General features: G+C 41.8%; 2 protein-coding genes and 1 pseudogene across 6 annotated transcripts in view; all 3 read left to right on the forward strand.

Annotated features, from left to right (window-relative positions):
- LOC116302842 (immunoglobulin superfamily member 10) overlaps positions 1–21,299 on the forward strand; it is a 50,772-nt gene that overhangs the window by 2,222 nt on the left and 27,251 nt on the right. For all 5 annotated transcript variants that reach the window (XM_089030467.1, XM_089030484.1, XM_089030478.1 and 2 more), the window contains exon 2: positions 15,519–15,609. In XM_089030467.1, coding sequence (XP_088886593.1) covers positions 15,519–15,609 — 91 coding nt within the window. The remainder of the gene's footprint in view (positions 1–15,518; positions 15,610–21,299) is intronic.
- On the forward strand, positions 15,886–16,967 carry LOC148913477 (uncharacterized). Its single transcript, XM_089025770.1, has 2 exons — positions 15,886–15,906; positions 16,021–16,967. Exons 1-2 carry the CDS (start codon positions 15,886–15,888, stop codon positions 16,891–16,893), a joined length of 894 nt encoding a protein of 297 aa, XP_088881896.1. The 3' UTR covers positions 16,894–16,967.
- Positions 17,589–19,885, forward strand: LOC148913478 (uncharacterized; annotated as a pseudogene).

The following is a 21,299-nucleotide window of genomic DNA, read 5'->3' on the forward strand; positions in this document are numbered from 1 at the left end:
CAACGGCGCTTGGCATGACGTTGGACTGTGGGTTGAGGTTGGGGGCACTGCATTGGTCATTTGCACTATTAGCATTAATGCAAATACGCATGCGAATGTGGGGTTTAGGCTTATCGATGAGAATAATAAGCCCCTGCTTCCTTATCGAACTTCAACGAACACCAGGAAAGTTACCCATTTTTCGATGGAGCCCTACACTAGGTCCACTGAAGACCTAACGCCAGTAACTTTTCATATGCTAGCCAATTGTAAATATGCTAAGTTGCAAGTCACTTCTGATGACGGCAAGTTTGGGATAAATCGCATAGGTCGCAGGCCCGCTAATGCAGCCTGGAGTCATAAGCCCATTTCTACCATGAGTGTGTTGCCGTTGGTTCCAAATTACCAGGGCGGTGCTAATACCGTCTTTCATTATCCTCAAAGCAGGACACCGTCCGATGAGAAGATTAAGCCTTCATCTTCTTCAGGAGGACCACCCCAATAGCTACGACTAATATCCAGATGTTATTCCCTACAAACTTCAACAGTTCGCCGCCGGCCCTAAGTGCCAAGGAAACAACCGAACCCAGCAGCCCAGGAAGACCGGCTGCCATCTTTTTCCCCAAGTCCGTTAGTCCCTTACCTAACTTGCTTACGCCTGCACCTGTAGCCTTAAGCGCGGATAGGATAACTCCTACTACGCCTGAAATAGCGGCCGCAAATGCCAGTGGAACGCCATACTTCAAAAGGGCTCTTTTTATCTTTTCCTTGGCGGTAAGCCCCAATTCTCTTTCCAGGTTTTCCTTTTGCGCCTGTAATTCCGCAACTTCCACCTGAAGAGTTTCTAGTTTTCTTTGAGCTGCCTCCCTTTCCTCTTCAGTACGAGCCTGGTCATTGATTATTTCCTGCTGCCGCTCTATTTGCCCCTCCAGGTCTTCGATGGCCCGATCTCTTTGCCGGATTTGCTCCTCTTTAGTGTTGATTTCGGCAACCAACTGCCGCCGTTCCTCTAAAGAACCCTCTATGGTGGTACGTAAGTTCTTAGCTTCTTCCTTGCTTATGTCTAGGTCTTGCAGGGCAAGTTCGAAGGCGTGTCGGGTTTGGTCTCTTTCACGTAAGGCATTTCCTTCTCGTTCTCTCATTTCCGTTATTCTTTGGTTTTTATCATCAAGTTCTCTCTTTCGAGCATCAAGGAGTAGTCGGGTTTGCCGCATGTAATCTGCTTCCCTTTCCTCCATCGCCTGCTTTAGCTCTTCTACTTCCCTTATCGCCTCAAGGCCTTTTTGTTGCCGCTGCATTAGGGTCTTAACTCTTTCGACGGCTTCGTCAATATTCTCACTATTTTCTCTCATTCTTTCGGGTAAGTTGGGTTCTCCTAATGCCTTTCTAAGGGTTGAAGGAATATTTTTATCTGCGTAGTATTTACCATTTATGTCCCTGATGACGTATGGATGAGCATTAGACCTATTTAACCTTGCTACTATGACTTCCCTGCCCCATTCGTTATCCGCGTCAAACATTACTTGGACTTTGTTTGGATCCCAGTTTGGGAATTCTTCCTTGATCCTATCAAAGTCGTCCGGGGTTTCTTCCATGGATTCGTCCATTTGCTCCTGAACCCTGCTAAGCCATGCAGCGCCGGGGGCTTCAGGAATGTCGCCGCCTGGGCCTACTACGTAATCCATTTGCAAAAATTCTGGAACGGTTTTGTATGGATTTTTTCGTGTGAACATACGATTTAATGTGGCCTTGACCCTCCTCCACCTACTACCAAACTTGTCTCTTAAGGCTGCGTCGTAGATCAGGGGGTCGGTTTCCGCGCCTTTAGTCCATGCGTCGTATTCGTCGTCGTTAATATCTGCTTGACCTTCCTCAGTAAGGGGGTCAAAATCCGTTCCTTCTACTTCCATTATATATGATAAGCTCAAAGTTAAACCCCAACGTATTACCTAAGCAGGTTGGCGGACTGAAAGCAGAACGCACCTTTCACCGGGTTACATTCACGCCTTCTAGCGCTAAGCCAGGGGAAACCCTGTACGTAGGCGTGCCCCGCCTAACGGATAACCTAGTGTTAGTTCCTGGTACCTTGGCGTTAAGGTTTGACCTAGCAATACAACCAAGCACTGCGGACGCGCGTCACGTTGTCAACGACCTTGGCCGCAACATTGTCTCAAAGATGCGGGTGAAGTTCGCAGGGGAATCCCTCTTGGACTTAAATAGGTACGATCTGTATACCACGTACAAAGACTTATGGTTGACTGCATTTGACCGCGCGCAAAGGATAGAGCAGGGAATCGCCAGTGATGCTATACGCAAGGTAAGAAGCGCAACCTCTGGCGCCTCAGGAGAAGACGAAATAAAGACGGCTTATGGTACTAAGCATGTAGTTCCATTAGATTTCGAAGTTATCACGAACCACGGTGCATACTACCCAAGGCAGCTAAGCGAGCTGCAGTTCGAAGTAACCCTAGCAGACACTACGAACATCCTACAGGGAAAGGACGTAAGTTCCTCAGCCGTCCACCCATACTCCGTTACTAACTTAGAGCTGCAGTACGAAACGGTATACAGCGAAGACTTAGCACGTAGCGCCGGCATGGAATACAGCTCCGGCAAGGCTTTTCTTTACGACCACGTTGTGATGTATAAGACGTTCAGCTTTACGAACAACGTCGAAGAGGTTATTAACCAAAGCATTAACCTTCCCAGGCGCAGCCTCACAGGGATAATGTTGCTGTTCGCAAAGACATACACGGCAGGATTGCGTGACTCCGAGGCGTTCTTTAATCCTAACATCACTAACGTAGGCGTTAGCATTAACGGAGTGCCTAATAAGGTTTACTCACAAGGGATAAAGCCCGCGGATATGTACCGGGAAGTCGCACGTAAGTTTGGCGACCAAATTAGCCCCGAGGAATTCTTTAAGGATAAGTATGCGCTGTGGATCGACATGCGCACGACGAACGACGAAGACCTACATGGACAGGGATTGCGGCTGGTAAATACCCAGGACGGTATTACGTTGGAGATCAAGCGCACCAAAGACGCCAGCGACACTACTAAGATCAACGCATATATCTTCGTAGTCTCAGACGCGCAACTGAGTGTAGAAATGAATCAGCTAAAAAGCGTTGCCTACTAGACTCGAGTTCCTTGAGCCAAGGATAAAGAATATTCCTTACATATATAATGCTTCGCGTATTTGAAAACGACGACACCAAACTGCAATGCCTAGTGCAAGGCGACCAATTGTATTTCAAAGCAAAGGAGGTGGCTGCGGCGTTAGATTACGAGAACACCAAGAAGGCCATCAGGGATCATGTCTCCGAAAAATACCAGAAAAGATGGGTTGACATGCAAGGGGTCCCAAACCGTTCCCCTTCTACTATCCACCCACAATCCGTGTTCATTTCGGAACCTGGGTTGTATGAGTTGATATTTAGCTCCAAGCTACCTAAAGCAGTGGAGCTGCGTAGCTGGGTCTTCGAGGAAGTCCTACCTGCGCTTAGAAAGAATGGTAACTACGAGCTGGAGAAGCGCTTCAATAGCCCAAATAAGATGAAGTTTAAAATAGAGACCGAGTCTGACCTACATAATCGGGTCGTATACAACGTTCGCAGGTTCTACCCATATGCAATCATAGTCCCTGGCTTAGGAGAACTGCAAGACACCTCAAATAAGCGCATTAAATGCTGGCAGAAGGGCTACCAGGCAGGGCAACCCGACCTGTTGATTCTCAACAGTCATAAAAAATATAATGGGCTGTGCATCGAACTGAAAACACCTAAAGGCAACGGAGTCCTGTCCGACAAACAAAAGGTGATGTTAGAAAGATTCGAAGAGAATGGTTACCTGACCATCGTAAGCAATGATTACGATATGCTGACCAGGGAAATAGCCGAGTACATGGCCGACGTACGTACCCCTTGTCCTTGGTGCGTAAAGGCCTTCAAAGGCCCCAACACCTTAAGCACGCACCTTAAGATATTCCATAGGTATAATGATTCTTAAACAAACATACTGGCGAGATCTGCTGCAAGGCGTTTCATACCGAATAAAAAACTACGTCGCATTCGAAGACATCGACCGTTTGAGGTTGGTCTTAGAACGCGACGGTCAGGAATACAGCCTTTGGGCGCCTGACTGCGTGAGATACATACTGCAGGGTGAAGAATATACACACCTACGCAGTCATGGTAAGGTAAACGGCCGATGGAAGTTTGACATCGAACGTCGAGCGGAGGATAATCCGTTGTGCGACTAATCCTCTTCATGGGCGGATAAGTAGTCATCTGCTGTGTCTGCCCTCATTTTTTCCGCCATTTCATACGCTGATAAGGTAATAGTCACGCCTCCTAGGAACGCTGCGATGTAAGGTAACATTATACCTTAAGTAGATTCCACTCTTTTCTTACCAACAGATAATGATCTAAGGGCTTAGGGCCATCGTAAAGGCAGCACCAAATATGTTGGCCGCTACGTATACAGCCACATCGGTCGCAGATGCCATCCCAGTGTTCCCTATTCTCCCACCTTACACCCTCATAGTCGTCGAAGCATACGAAGTCTTCGTCGATCTCCTTCTTACGTCGCGTGAGCACCCGGCCGGTTTCAAGGGGGCAACATCGCTCTGCTAAATCGCCGTGGGTCTCGCAGACCACATCTGTGAGGTCATAGCGACGGCAGCGGTACTTATGCCAGTTTTCTTCGAAGAGAGGTTCATCGCATCGGCGGCAATGACCTTTAAGGCAGACTCTATGCTCGCGGTGATATCGTAGGGCCTGTACTGTGGACAGTTCCTTACCGCAGTCACCGCAAACAGTGCTGATGGTCTTCTGACAGACTTTCTTGGAAAGATGGTATTGCAGTCGCTGCTTGCTACTAAAAGCTCTATCACATTGCACGCACTTCATTATATATACCTTATTTTTTATTGTTAAATTGTTAAACCCTGTAAGAGGGTTTTAGGATAGGGTCTATTATTTCTTGTTATTTTGTTAAGCCCCCATTAAAAGATGAGGTATCATTCTTTCTCATTGTTGAAGCCAGCAAAAAGATAATCATGTTAACCATTCTTCGATTACGATGATTTAACAAAATAACAATAAAAAATAGGTCCTTACTTGAGACCTCTTTGCAGCATTTAACAAAATAACAATAAAAAAGAAAGACCTATGCTAATTCCTCTTGCTGGGGCTTAGTAAGATCTTCTTTGCGACCTCTTACTCTTCTCGAGCGTCGTCTAAAGTCCTTTGTGCTTTAGTATCCGCGGGACACCAATGTCCAATGAAGTCTTCTTCAGAGAATACCTTATTACAGTGACAGCAGCTGTGTTTCTTACGAGGCGTCGGAGGGGTAACGATGATGCAGTCAGCAGGTAGTTCGCACGTAATGCAGTCCATATATCTATGGGGGATATCGAATGAAGTCCTTAATGGACTCCTTAGCCCAGCCCGCCATTGTCAAAAGCGCGCCAAACCGTTCTGCACGCTTCAGACCACACATTTCATCGTACAATTCCTGTACGCGCTCTTTTAACCGGTCTATCTCTTCCCTTTGCATTTCTATGGTGTCTCTTTTATCCTTTGCGTCGGCGGTAATCCTTCTTACTGCTTCCACTGGTTCCATCTATATATGAACCCAGATCACATGCCTTGTAACGCTCTGATAGTAGGACCCACCGGCTGCGGAAAGACCCAGTTCATCGTGGAGCAGCTATTAGGATCCTTTAGATACCGCTTTGACTACATCGTGCTATTATGCCCCACCTACGTGAACAACCGCACCTGGGAAGGCATAGGAGTGAAAGATGACGACTTCTTCGTAGATATCTTAGACCCTAACGAGTTATCCAGCCATTTGAAGTTCTGGCATAAGCAATTCCCTAAAGATACGCAGACTTTACTCATACTGGATGACATTGCCTGTGGGGACGACGTAAAAAAGCGCACCTCCGAATTAGTGAAGCTCGCCTTCAGCGGCAGACATGACAATATCAGCGTTTGGTTGCTTTCCCAGCAGCTTACCAGTGTCTCTAAACCCTTCAGGGAAAACATAGGCTCCCTGGTCGTATTTTATACTCCAAGTAAGTCTGACCTGGAAACCATTTTAAGCGACTACGGCGGTGAGATAAGCAAGGAACAGTTGCATGAATACATGCGGCATTTAAAAACGCATCAACATTCCAAGATGATCTTCTCTTTGAGGTTTCCGTATGACGTTTACATATATGGAGATTGAGCAGCTGATAGATGAAGTCCCCACACAGTTAGATGAAAGTAACCTCAAGGAACAACTTAACATCCTTGTGTCTTCGGGGAAGTGTAAAGAAATGATAGGCAAGGAACTTACCCATGAGCAAGTTAATAAGTTGTCAGAAGAGGAAGTTAAGAAGTTCCATAAGAGGTACGAGGCCGCCCTTGCAAGTAAGACCACGGACGCCGTAGCAGACTCCGCTATCCGACTTGCGACTAAATTGCTTGGACTTGCGCTGCCCATAGACGACGTGGAGCAACTGCGGAAGGACATAAGCGAGGACTATGTCATCGCCCAAGAACTTAAGATAACCTGCGGGTGGTTGTCTTTGAAGTGCGGTAAGTTAATGGCAGTCGCCTCTGCGGCTTTGCACGTAGCTCAGCACGTCGACTTGAAGGAGGTACTAGGTTCCTTCGGAACATCTTGGAAGGACTTCAAGAAGGACAGAGAAGTCGAAAAGGTCTTCCAGGCAGCACTTGCTGAGGTACCTGATCAAGTCGCCTCAAGTACTTAGTCAAGTCGTTGTCAAGTCACCTCAAGTACTTAGTCAAGTCGTTGTCAAGTCGCCTCAAGTACTTAGTCAAGTCGTTGTCAAGTCACCTCAAGTACTTAGTCAAGTCGTTGTCAAGTCGTCCGTAAGTCATTGTCAAGTCGTCATCAAGTTACTTGTCAAGTCCTTCAAGTCCCTTAATATAAGATGAGTGGCACGGAAGAACAACCACCCGTAGAAGATACCAAGATTACCAAGGCTAAATCTCCAGGCAGAGTCGCTGCCGGAAAGAAGCTCGCGGAGATGAATAAAAAGAACAAAGCCAAAAAAGAAGAAAAGGTGGAGGAAGAGGAATCCTTTATCAATCCTGGGTACGTCATTGGCGCGTTAGGAGTCGCTATAGCAGCAGGCAGCCTTTACTTACAATGGCGGGCTACGAAGCCAAAAGTAAAGTGGGAGGCCGCAACATATCACGCACCTGTAGAGACGAAAAAGAGTAAGATCCCTGAAATGGAATAACCTTCTCGCTTTGTAATATAATGTCGACCGCGTTGTTGAAAACTGTTGAAGAAGCAGCTATTATTACTTCCATTGTTGCGGGTATTGGTTGGGTAGGTAAGAAAGTGCTCAAAGAAGACTTTACTGAAGACCCAAGCAAGAGCTTCGCTAATTTTGCTAAGATGACCGCTGCCGTGGGCGGGGCTATCATGCTAAAGGATTACCTACGGAAGGAAAAGTACCTACCTAACATATAATGGTTAGCTTAGTCGCAGGTGGAGTCATTGCAGCTTTAGCATTCACTGGAGCTAATTATGGTGGTCAATATTTGGATAGATTAGTCAGAGGCGACAAAAGCGGTGCCGCCGAAAGGAAGAGACACGACTTAGCGCTGGAGAAATATCAGCGGGATGTGGCGGCTTGGAATGAAAAAAGACAAGCTTACAGGGATTGGTTGGATAAGAACTACCAAGACAAGATGCAGGCGGATAAGAACTTCGAAAACACAGACTACGCCTTCAAACTTTATGCGCAAGCGCACCCCACAGTGGCGTTAAAGAAGCCTGACTTTAAGAATTACTACCAGCCTTCTAAGAAACAAAAAAATAGTGAGTTGGTCTTCGTAGGAGTCGCAGGGCTGGCAGGAGGCGTGGCCTTGGCGTATCTAATATAATGATCGTCTTTTTGGAAAGCGACAAGAATGACTTTACCACTTATCTGAATCCTCCCATCCGCGCGGAAAGGGTTCGGTTGGTTAGTTGCTCTTTGTACAATTCTTGGTATAATTTAATTGATGGCTTTGTCGTTGACAATGCCGCCAAACTAAAAATACCAGATTCCCAATACACACCTATAACACTGGCTAAGGAGCTAGCAAAGCATGGATATACTCTTACCACAGGATTACCCCATGAAATGACATTTAAGAAAAATAATGGAAGCGCTAATTTGAAGGACAGTTCATTGGTAGAACTCCTGGGTCTTACTAGTACCACGATAAATAGCGGCAATACATATGATGTGAAATGGAAAGTCGCATCCTCTTACGAAGTCTATTGCGACTTGGTTCATAGTTACAACAATGGAGAAAAGTCTTCTCTTATGTCCAAGTTTCTGCCCCAAGGTAATCCATTTGACCCAGTAGAATACACTCCCATTTCTTTGAGCTATGACTTGTCTAATTTGGTAGAAAGCATAAACATCACCATTAAAGTGGACGGAAAGACGGTGGATTTTAACGGACGTAAGATCAATCTTGTTTTGGAATTCATATAATGGGCCGCGTAGAGGACAAACTTAAAAGGATTTACTATGGGCCGGAAGGCTATTGGAGAGGAGCGTCAGCTATCAAGAAACTCGCGACCGCGGCCAGGGTATCAGAAGAAATGGCTAAGAACTGGTTAAAAAAAAAAACCCTCTGGCAGGTTTATCTTCCCGTGCCCAAGTACATTCCCAGGCCCAGCTTTACCGTAAATACCCCCAATGAAGTTCATCAGGCGGATTTGCTTTTCTTGCCGCACGACAAAGTGAGAAAGAAGACCTATAGGTACGCTTTGACCGTAGTTGATATCGCAAGCAGATACAAGGACGCCGAACCCATAACCAGCAAGGATTCTGGGGAAGTCGCAGAAGCCCTAGGTAGGATTTATAAGCGCGTCTTGAAATGGCCTAAGCTGCTGCAAGTGGATGCGGGAACAGAGTTTATGGGCGTGGTTACTAAGACCCTGAAAGACCACAGCACTAAGATTAGGAGAGCTAAAGCAGAGTACCACAGGGGTCAGAGCATCGTCGAAAGATTCAATAAGACCTTGGCCGAGCGCCTCTTTGGGTACCAGTATTGGAAAGAGCTGGAAGATCCCTCCAAACGCAACAGGGAATGGACCCAGAGGCTCCCCCAGGTCGTCGCGGCTTTGAACAACGAGGCGGCCAGGGCTACAGGAATAAAACCCAGAGATGCCATAAAAAAGAAACACGTGGAACACAAGTCCTACGTCAGAAGTTCGAGGGCGGTCTTCCCCCAGGAGAAGAGATTAGGTAATGTCGCGGTACGATATCTCTACGGACCGGGTGAATTAGAAGGAGGATCCAAAAGAGCTACGGATCCTAATTGGTCTTTGGAAACTTATCAGATCCGAAGTGCGATAGCTAAGAAGGGTCAGCCCATCTTGTATTATCTTCATGATGGTCCCACGCGTGGGTTCGTCAAAGAAGAACTGCTTATCGTGTGATGTCCGAATGCTATCGTATGCACTCCGTCATCACACATCCATCGCTTACCGTCAAATGCAGACAGTGACACCTTCTCCTGCGTGACGTTATGTATCTGATGACCATAGCTGCGCAGGCTGTTCATCTTATGCCGCTGTTCCTTGCGTGTTCGTAATACGTTGAGGTAGGACTCGTGCGTAATGTCCTTCTTAACCACATACTTTTTTACGCCTTTAGCTTTCTTTTCTACGCCGTCTAACTTTAGCACGCTGTACATCTTTGGTTTCAGACCCACGTATTCCACGATGGGTTTTCCTAACATTTCGTCTTTCATCTTCCCAATTACCTTCTTATTCTTCGCAGAGTAAAGGAAGTGCTCCTTCGGGTAACCGCTGGTGTCGTACTCGTCTATGTCGGGGAGGCAGTCTTTGTAAACGTCTTCCGTTTGCACTTCTAGAATTAGGGAGTCGGTGTCTGTGTACAGGAGGCGACAGCGGTCTCCGTACTTTGGCTTAAGCTTATCGTAGTAGAACTCGTACATAAGCAGCTTCGATAGATCCAGCACCGTAAAGCCTGTGTAAACGGGCTTGTTTAGTAAGAGGTTTGCCCTTTTCATGTGAATCACGTAGAAGTTCAGCATTTCTACGTATCTAACGAAGCCTGGCTGTGACACGTATGCTTCTGCTTCCTCTTTGGTGCTGACTATTTTTACGCTTACGCGCTTGCGGATGTTCTCCATTGTCTTTCCGAACACGCTGTTGTTCATCAGTTTGAAGAGGTTTTTCTCGAAGTCATTTTTCGCTGCGGTACGCTTTTGCGTGTTAAAGTCAATGTAGGGGCGCATCCAGGGTTCCTGCGTGAATTTTAGGACTCTGTGGATCTTCTCTACGCGCATTCCGTGTCGCACGTAGAACTGCAGGTTGCGGTAATGTACCACATACTTCTTCTTATCCATCAGGTTCATAGTTAGTTTCCTGTACGGTTTGTAACCAGGGCACATTTGCTTTTGCAGCGGACTTAGCTGCTTAAATGGTATCTCTATCGCTTCTGGTGCTAAGGGGAACTCATTGTGTTCGTCGTGCAGGTGCTCTGGGTACTCCAGATCCACTTCTAAGACGTAACCCTTGTCTTCCTCCTTTCCTACCTGCATGTAGAAGTCTATCGGCTTCACTGGATCCCATTCGAAGTCTCTCACAGGTAGGTACTGTGACATTGCCCAACCATAAAGGTTATTCGCATCCAGGTAGTAAATGTATGTGGTTGGTTTCTCTGGGTCGTGCTCTACTAAGGGGTTGTTTGCGCGGGCGTAACGTCGGCTGGGTCCGCATACGCCACCACGAATACCGTCTTCCATAAACCGATACATGTCGTACTCCGTTAGGAGATCCAACTGCGCATTTGTCTTCTTTAACAAAGCACTCCAGCTGAGCCCAGGAGCCGTGTAGAAATTAGCGGGATCCAATCCGTAATATTCCATAGCCATCTTTCTGAAGCTTTGGAAAACATCTGCAAGCAGCACTACGTCAGACCTTAGGTAGATGTCGTGGTAGTCCCCCATGTTCTCACAGGAGTACTTTTCCCACACGTCTAACGCATGCTGGTACTCCTCATCCTTTATACCGGACTCGTTTAGGGTGCTGTAGAAGCGATCTTTGGGTGGTAGGGGTTCTTTGAATCGATCCCAGGAATCCATGTATTCATATGGGTAGACTCCTTTCCTTTCCGCACCATATTGACTGGAAATGGGAAAGTTGGTGTTATACTTTACGAGGTTTGCTAAGGAGTCCGCCATAAACTGCTGCGAATCTAAGAACTTTAGCTTACCCACAGTTACGGACATGTAGCGCTCTTTGTTGTTGGGTATGCATTTGACGTCGGAGCCGTCTGTTCCTTGTAGTAGCAAATGGGAGTCGTAACCGCGGAGGTTGTGAAAGAACACCGGAATCTCCATGTCTGGATTTACTTTGAAGTTTATATTGCATTTCCAATGAGCCGCTCCTCTGTATTTACCAGTGATGTGGCAGTGATCCCTAACCTTATCCACATAGAAATCCTCAACAAATGCTTTGTGACAGTGAATGCAGTGCGTGGAGGGCTTTCCCGGCTTCTCACCTTTCTTAGCATACTTCCCGCATTTAAAATGAGCTTCTCCTAGATACTTTCCATCTTCATCCCACGCTTTCTTGGCTCGTCTTCCAAACTGAAGAAGCGTATGTTGGCAAATGTGGCATTTTTTTGCCTTGTTAAAAGCCTCCTGGTTCTCTTTGGTAAATTCCATCTTCTTTGGACGTCTTAATTGTTCTCTAATCTCCCCCTCCTCTTCTCGCAATGCTTCTAGAAACTCATTAGCTGCGTTCTTACCTCGGTAAATCACAGGAGGGTTTGCTTTACCGTCTGATCTGACTACTATGTAACCAAAGGAGCAGATCTCGTGTAATCCTACCTTATTCGTGGCGCCACGTTTCTGCTCTTCCTTAGTTATCAACGCTTCGAAGTCTGCATATATCACGTAAGGCACTTGCATCTGCTTTTGATGGTCTGCGTATGAAAGCTCTTTGTTGGTGGGCATCTGGATCCGTTGCGCCACTTCTTCGACTCCGCGGCAGATCTCATCGTGTTTCTTTAGGGTATTTAAGGATGTAAATGACAGCAAGCAGCAGTCGCAGAAGTACTTTTTGCCTTTGTGCTTAGTATGTCTGTAGAATAGTCTGCTAATGTGTTTAACCCATGAGTAGTGTCCGCCGTGGTAGAATAAATGTACGCGCTCTCCTTTACTTTTTGACAGAACTAACGGTACTATCGTCTGCTCTCTGACTCCGTAAACGTTAATTGCTAGATCGTTTATTTCCTCAAATATGGGGATGTCTATCAACTGCATGGGAAATTCCACACCATCCCACTCTAAATCGTCTGTGGGATACTTACTTGTCCTACAGGGATCCTTCTCTGCTGGATACAGTGCAGACCTGATTGCCCACATAAAGCATCGATTGTCTTCATTCTTCACGTTTACAATAGCCTTCTTCCTTTCTACCCACGTTGGTAGCGGTACGTAACTCCCCCCTCGTATGGGTACGTACCTGGCCATACTTATCTCTATTCCTTCAACCTCCTCTACTGTCCAACCCGATCCTTCTTTCGTGTAGTTAGACAGCGACTCCATTATTGCTTCTAAGGCTTCACTGAGTGACCTATCCAGATTCGTGGATTCTAATATCACTAACGACTTTGATCGCAACATTGCTGTCGTCATTACCTCGTCTTTTGACAAACTTACTTCTACCATTATGCTCGCTTTCAGGGCTCCTAATTCTTCTATACCTTTTCGGAGAGTCCTTTTAACCTTCCTTTCTGACTGACGCCAAAACTGTCTAACGTCAATCTCACCGTTACCGGGTATTGACACCGTGCTGAAGTTGCTTTGGGATTCCATCTATATAATAGGAAATATTTTATACCTAATACCAAGCACTTTTTAGGTCGTCGTAGTCGTACTCACAGTCCTGACAATGCCAAAACAATTTAACCTTAGTCTCAAACTTCTTACCACATCCACAATCATAACTGCTCATACACTTCGTCTTCATTTTCAAATGCTTTTTCAAATCCGCTTCTTTCTTAAAAGTTCTCTTACAATCTTCGCACTCCATATATAGACTAACATATTTGCGCTGTTGCCCCCAACCACACTTGGAGTGGGTCGTTTCCGTAGGTGGATTTTTGACACGGGTCTTGCCCGCGTCGAGATTGCGCTGGAACCCCCATTCCCTATACTACTTACAGTCTCTTAAAGAAAGCTCCGTTTGTACGGCGCGCCATTTTCACTATATTGTCTTTCCAATTTTTGACTATCGCGTATCTCTTCTCTCGTGTTTCTGACACCGTAATCCGACGATAAATTTATAGAAGGAGTCCTTTTACTCGAAAAACTGTTAGGATCAGTATTTTCAGTATCCGAGAGAATCAATGCAATCAAGTTCACTGATATTCTAGATAAATAGTTATTCTAAATAGTCTTTACTCGTCAACAGATCTTATATAAATCAGTCGCAGTCGTAGTCGCAGTTTTAGTCGAATTCAAGTCCAAGGGAGTGCTTCTTGAGCTTCGAAAAAAAAAAGTTGATTCCTAAAGCTAGCGCTGGTTCTAAAACGCTGACGACAACGTTGTCAACAGAAAGTCGAGCACATAATGGGGTTTCGAGAAAATACACAGTCGTCTCTTCATGAGTTCCATCTTAATTAACTATCTACAGAGCGAAAGCCCCGGCTTATGGAATAAGTCTTTAGTTACCAGAGTTCGAACTGATTAAGTAAATACCGTTGCCTGACTCTGCAGTTTATTTTTAGATGTGCGAATATTTCAATCCAGTACAACATTTTGAAATTGCTGAGCTATACTACTATTTATTAGTTGAAAAATGTAATAGTTGTCTAAAGCTCTTTGAAATGAGTGAAAATAAGTCTCGAAATAAGTCCCTAACAGTCTAGCCATGAGATTTTTAGAATGGCTTCTAAGAGTTTGAGGGGTGACCCAATATGCCTTTTCATGGTTTAAGAATCGTTTCCACTGCGCATGCGATTTTATCCCGAATTTCCCACCTTTTTTTTTTTGTCTAAACCTTCTTTTGTTCTTAATTAAACAAAAGAAAGCGAGAAATTCGGGATAAAATCGCATGCGCGGTGGAATCGATTCTTAAACTATGACAATTTCGTAGCCAGAGCCTGGGTTTCTTCTGGTCTGCTGCGAAGAACGAGGGCTCTGGCATAATCCATTGTTGGCGTACGCGCAATTTTCCGGAAGTGAAATATAATCAATGAAAAACCTGCTTTAAAACTGCTTTAAAACAGAGTCCTGTGTTTATTTACCATCAAAATAAAAATTAGAAATCGGGATCATATGTTTTTAATATTTGGCAAGTATTTGAACGCTTGCACTCTTATACCGGAAGTCCAAGAAATCCTGGTCTCAAGAAATGGGTTATGCCAGAGCCCTCGTTCTTCGCCGCAGGCCAGAAGAACCGCAGGCTCTGGCTACGAGATTGAAACTATGAAAAGATTTATATATTTTAGGGGCCACAGGGAGCCCAAATAACACTTATTACAGCAAAAAGTATTTTCTTACTTCCTCACTGTGTGTTCCTGTATTTCTTGGGGGAAAACATTCTCGTACCCAGTCTCTTTTTAGTTTTGCAAAATGATGGGAACCGTGATCATTATTCTCTACATCCGCATACCCATAATGCTTTGCGCCTTTGTGGGTTAACCAGAGGGTAAAAAACCCTCTTATTTTGCTGAAGACTGATCAGACAATGTTGAACATACCTTGTTTGGTATCCAAAGATAAAATGATGAAATAAAAAACAGAAAAAAATAGAAGCTTGAAGACGTTTTAAGGTAAATTTTAAAAAGAATTTCGCTAACTCAATACATCTTCTGTAACACCAAACTTCTTGATGTTCTGGAGGCCCAAAATTAATTAGGAATAAACTGATAATCAACATGGTACAGATAAAAGCAGGTATAGTATAAATTCAATTAAGAAACCTTTCAATTTTGGACAGTTTTTTGATTGGTTACCCCATTAAGTTGCAAAGCATTATGGGTCATGCGCATATAGAGAACATTTGTTTGCAAATACCGCAGTTAACCCAGGCTCTCCAGGAAATATATGGAGTAAATAGATTTGCTAAAATGTTTTAGGTTTGCTAAGATTTTGGATATAAAACTTCGAGTATATAAAAACCAGAAATGTGCTTACCGTTTCATATTAAACGTTTTTACGTCTTTTATCGATTTTAGGTATTCCTTCTACTTCTCTTCCCTATATAATCTAAAATTTGAAACCTTCGGCCGATTCCAACTCCAAGTCACTCTATTTCAGCTCGATTTTTTCCCACCAAAAACACGGTCTCTCCCAGATTTAAACCCATCAGGCAAAAGAAGGATGTCCAAAGAATCCTAGAAGGTATTCTTTACGAAATGAACCAAGTTTAATAGAGAAAATCCATGTTAAATTTTATTCACGGTCATGATTTCTATTGTGTTTCATTCATGAATTATTAATGAGTTTTTTTAATATTATATATAGGTAGATATGTTACTTCTTGGATCAGTGTATTCCATTTATTTTCTCCAAGCTGTTCCATTTGTGACGGTCCTTTTTGCACCAGATCCTGCAGGTACGTTAGTTCCTAAACCTAACCTCCACAACTTTGTTAGTGGCCAAAAATCCTCACCTTAATACAACTTAAGCTACCATCAGATCTTACTTACTTACTAGAACAATGGTTACCTCTTGTATTTGTAATTGACAATTTTACTTCTCACAATCGTCAGGTTCAGACGGTTAGTATCTGAAATGAATAGATATAAAAAGTACTAATGCTATATGCAGCTATATAACACTTCAGTGGACGTCCAATAATCACTTTTTCGGATGATTTCTTCATATTCATATGTTAATTAGAGGGACACAAGTTGGTTTATCAGTTTTTACTGTCATGTCGTCACCGTTTTTAAATAAAGTTCATTATTAATATTATTATTGTTATTATTATTATTATTATTAATATTATTATTATTATTATAAGAGCGAGCGAACAAAAGAACTCGAGGACCGAGCACAACACATCAAGGATATTGCACCACGGAAGACTCAACGTACGATAGAATTAGCTGCCGAAAAAGGATCTTCAGTGTGGCTGACAGTGCTTCCCCTTCAAGATCTTGGCTTCAACCTGAATAAAAGGGAGTTCCGTGATGCTATTAGACTGCGCTACGACTGGCCGCTAGATGATATTCCTTCGACTTGTGTATGCGGAGAATCTTTTACAATTGACCATGCTATGACCTGTAAGAGAGGTGGCTTTATCATTCACCGCCATAACGAGTTACGTGACCTTGAAGCTGAGCTGCTAAGTATGGTGTGTAATGATGTTCAAGTTGAACCGGTCTTCCAAGAAATCTCAGGAGAAGAACTTAGCAGAGGATCAAACAAAGCACAAGACGCAAGACTCGATATACATGCGCGTGGATTTTGGGAACACCAACGTTCGGCCTTCTTTGACGTGAGGGTATGTCACCCCAATGCCGAATCGTACCGTGAACTAGAACCACAACAGATATATCGACTACATGAAAACGAGAAAAAGCGCCAATACTCAAGAAGAGTTATAGACATCGAGCATGGCTCATTTACACCATTGGTATTTACGACTACAGGGGGGATGGGTAACGAGTGCCACGCATATCATAGTCATTTGGCCGACAAGATATCACACAAGAAAGGAGAACAATACGCAAAAACAATCTCTTGGATTCGTGCTAAAACATCATCTGCTCTTCTGCGTTCTGCACTTGTATGCTTGAGAGGTTCAAGAACAAATAGGCGAACACCTTATGATATACATAACTGTGATATTGACATTGACACTGTCCAAGGAGCCATTAAGTCATTTAATTAGATTCGCTTTTAAATTTTTTTTTAATTTTCTTTTTTTCTAACCTTTAATTGTTTTTTATATTTTGTAAATATATTTTTATCGATAAATAAGGAATTCGTATATATATTTATTATTTTATATTCATTATCACTTTAAATCATTTATTATTATTTTAAATATTAGTTAATTATTATTGTTATTATGAAATTATGATTATGAAATTATGATTATTAGATTGTTATTATTTATATTAATAAAATTATTATCATTCCTATTATTGTTATTATTATTCCTATCATTATTATTATTATTCCTTTTATTGTTATTATTATTCCTATCATTATTATAATTATTAATTTTATCGTTATTCCTATTAATATTATCATTATTATTCCTATTATTATTATTATTATTCCTATCATTATTATTATTATTATTATTATTCCCTTTATTGTTATTATTATTCCTATCATTATTATTATTATTAATATTATTGTTATTCCTATTATTATTATTATCATTATTATTCCTATTATTATTATTATTATTCCTATCATTATTACTATTATTATTATTTTTATTATTCTTTTTATTGTTATTATTATTCCTATCATTATTATAATTATTAATATTATTGTTATTCCTATTATTACTATTATTATTATTATTATTCCTATCATTATTATTATTTATAATATTATTGTTATTCCTATTAATATTATTTCTATACCTATTATTATTATTATTATTATTATTATTATTATTATTATTATTATTATTATTATTATTATTATTATCATTATGATCATTCAATGGCGTCGGGAGGTTAGGACGTGTCTTCTAGCTCTGGGGTGCTCTTTAATTTTTCTGTTGTTGATTGACCCTGAAAGGAAATGTCTAGGAAAGGAAAACGAACGAAATGGACAGAGGGAATGAACAGAGATCTTTTAGAATGTAAGGAAAGAGCATTCGAAATAATATCTTCGAAGGATCCACCACTTAACCAAAATGGCAGAAAGAAAGGCTACATTCAAATAATGACGGAGCTATGGGAAGAGAAAGGCTATGGAAGCCTTGGTTTAACTGGACAAAACCTTAGAGATCAAGCCTCAAGACTGCAAAACACACAGAATTGCTCTAACATGACGACTTTAACACAAGAAACCGAAGAAAATATCGAAAATATCGAACAAAATGAGGACGAATATGCAGCTAATCAACCAAGACCGACACCGAATTTGCATACTAGTGTATTGCAATCCCCTGAGGCATTTCTCGACAAAGAAGGAAAAACCTCAAGCAAAATTCAGCCAAATCTACCTGACGTTGATGTGCTTCCCTCTAAAATAAAAGAGAAAAGTTGGGGGACCATAACTCAAGAACAGTTCTGTAAACAAATCCAGGACATCTACGATGAAATTGTTCATTTTAAACGAAATATCTTCAATATACCATCGGGTAAAGCAGGCAAGAATTTCATAACCGAATTGACGTATTGGCTAAAGCAATTTAATTCTAATACAGATCTAAATTATGTTGCCTTGAAAGCCTTTATGGTGCTCCCAACGTTGATTCTACAACAACCCTCAGCGACATCCAAGAGCAAGGAACACAGTGAGGCTATTGAACGGAGGTTGTCCTTATGGAGAGCGGGGGACCTATCTCTCTCCTGTTAAAAGAAATAAGGTTCATACAGAGCAGGTTTAGCAAGACGAGGAAAGCAAGATCTATGGAAGATATATCCAAAGTATTCGCCAATCTAGTTATGCAAGGAAAGCTATCAGCCGCTATAAAACTTCTTGACAGAGAGACATCCACAGGTGTCCTTACTTTATCACCCGAAGTCTTAGAGGAGCTCAAAGAGAAGCATCCTTCAGCTGCTGACATCGAAGATGAAAGCCTCTTGAATGGTCCCCTGGAACCTAATCCTCCTGGTATCTTTGACCTAATCGATGAACAGATGATCTACAATGCAGCAAAGAGGACAAGAGGATCCGCCGGACCTTCAGGAATGGATGCCGAACTTTACCGAAGAGTACTCTGTTCAAAGAATTTTAACGCCGAAGGAAAACTACTGAGAGAAGAAATAGTTATTATGACCAGAAATTTATTAAAATCTTCATACCATCCTTAAGCTCATGGCTTAATGCGATACCAATTAAAGAACAGGGACTTACTTTGAATAAACAAGAATTCAGAGATTCCCTTTGTCTGCGTTATAATATACCGTTATCGGGTTTACCAAGTACCTGCGCTTGTGGGACAACCTTTTCGGTAAGCCATGCACTATCGTGTAAAAAGGGAGGATTTGTTGCACAAAGACATGACAATGTCCGTGATCTACTTGCCATATTTTTAAACAAGGTTTGCAACAACGTTCAAAAGGAGCCACAGCTTATCCCATTGGATGGCGAACAATTTAATCTAAAATCTACTAGCACAAGTCAGGATGCAAAGCTCGACATCAAAGCTGGATCGTTTTGGGCACAGGGAGTAACTGCATTTTTTGATGTAAGAGTATCGCATGTTAATTCCAAGAGCAACCAAAACAAATCCACTTCTACAATCTTCAAAGATCAAGAAAGCGAAAAAAAGAGAAAGTACCAGCAAAGAGTAATAGATGTCGATATGGGAACTTTTACGCCCTTAGTTTTTGGTACGAATGGAGGGATGGGGGCAGAATGCCAGATTTTTCTAAAGCACCTTACTGAGAAATTAACCAAGAAGACAGGGGACACATATGCAAATACCATAACATGGATTAGAACTCGATTATCTTTTGAAATAATTAAGTCAGTACACATGTGTGTCAGGGGGACAAGAACCCCTTTTTTTATGGACAATGAATTCTTGAATGACTTTAATCTTAACGCCAATGTAGCGGAAATTTAGAAATATTTAGATTTTAATAATAATTATATAGTTTTGATATAGTATTATATCAGTGTGAAGAGCTGGACTCGTGTTTTGAGCTATTAATTTATTTTACAAATATGTTTTCATAGATAAATAAGTATATATTATATAGATTTGTTATTTTATATTCATAATCTTTTCTTTTTTGTTTTATTATTATTATTATTATCATTATCATTATTATTATTATCATTATTATTATTATTATTATCATTGTTATTATTATTATTATTATTATTATTATTATTATCATTATCATTATTAGGCAGATATCTGCATTCTTTAATGTCAGGGTGTGTCACCCAAATGCAGAGTCCTACAAAGACCTCACCCCCCAGCAAATATACCACCTGCATGAGAATGAGAAGAAGCGCAAGTATGCTAGCAGAGTCTTGGAAGTTGAACAAGCGACTTTTACGCCATTAGTATTCACTACAACTGGAGGTATGGCAGATGAGTGTAGAAGATACCACAGTAGGCTCGCCGAACTAATTGCCAACAAGAAAGGAGAAGATTATGCCACCACTGTATCCTGGATCATACGAGCAAAGGTTTCTTTCTCCCTTTTGAGATCAGTTCTTCTATGCCTTAGGGGCTCAAGAACCACATACTGGCATACTGATTAGATGCTACTACCTTCGCATGATCTGACAATGGGCTAGGCCAGATGATTGATAGCCTTTGTAGATACTATATAGATATTATTATTATTATTATTATTATTTATTTATATTTATTTATTTTATTATTTTATTATTTTTATTTTTATCATCATCATTGTTATCTAACAATTATTCGCCAGAGGCAAAGTGAATATCGGGAAATATTTACCGAGACGCGAGTCTTCGAGTGGCGAGGTAAAAACTATTCTACGATCATATTCACTGAGGCTGAGGCAAATAATTGTTTTAGTATAAATACACAGGTGATTCTTTCAAAAAAGAGAAACAAGGAAAAAAGAAGATTTAAAAAAATAAAAAATTGATATCAGGAACCATTTTAATTGAAGTGACAAACGGGGCTTTAAATTACAACTTAGCTTATTTGATTGTATTAAGTATCTTTTTTTTTTTTTACCTTTGAACAAAGTTTGTGCAAATTTGTTAGCCTCTATAGTGCTTTTTTGGGACAGCATTTCTTTCATTATTTCTAATTCCTCTCCGGTAACAGCAACAAAGCAGCTGGCCGCCATTTTGGATTATCGCTAGAGGTGATTATTGTGTGATAGTGTGAGTTTCTCGACCAATCACCTGGCGAGATTTTATTCAATGATCTGGCCTGTGTATTTTTACTAATATTTTATATTCAAAGGAAACGGATGGACACTTGAAATTAATTTCCTCCCGAAGCTATAAAACAAGAAATTATATGATCGAAAAGACGCTAAATTAATTGAAATTGCATATTAATGGATCATGAGGTATAAAACGACTTGCCTTATTGACTCTGGCCTTGAAGCAAGAAAAGTAATGGCGATCAGAATTGTTTTCCTTTTAAAACCTCCTTTTTTT

Source organism: Actinia tenebrosa, unplaced genomic scaffold (assembly GCF_029948245.1).
Source record: "Actinia tenebrosa isolate PJP-AT-01 unplaced genomic scaffold, QUT_ActTen_1.0 PGA_scaffold0__85_contigs__length_37466705, whole genome shotgun sequence".
In the NCBI taxonomy this organism is placed as follows: domain Eukaryota; kingdom Metazoa; phylum Cnidaria; class Anthozoa; order Actiniaria; family Actiniidae; genus Actinia; species Actinia tenebrosa.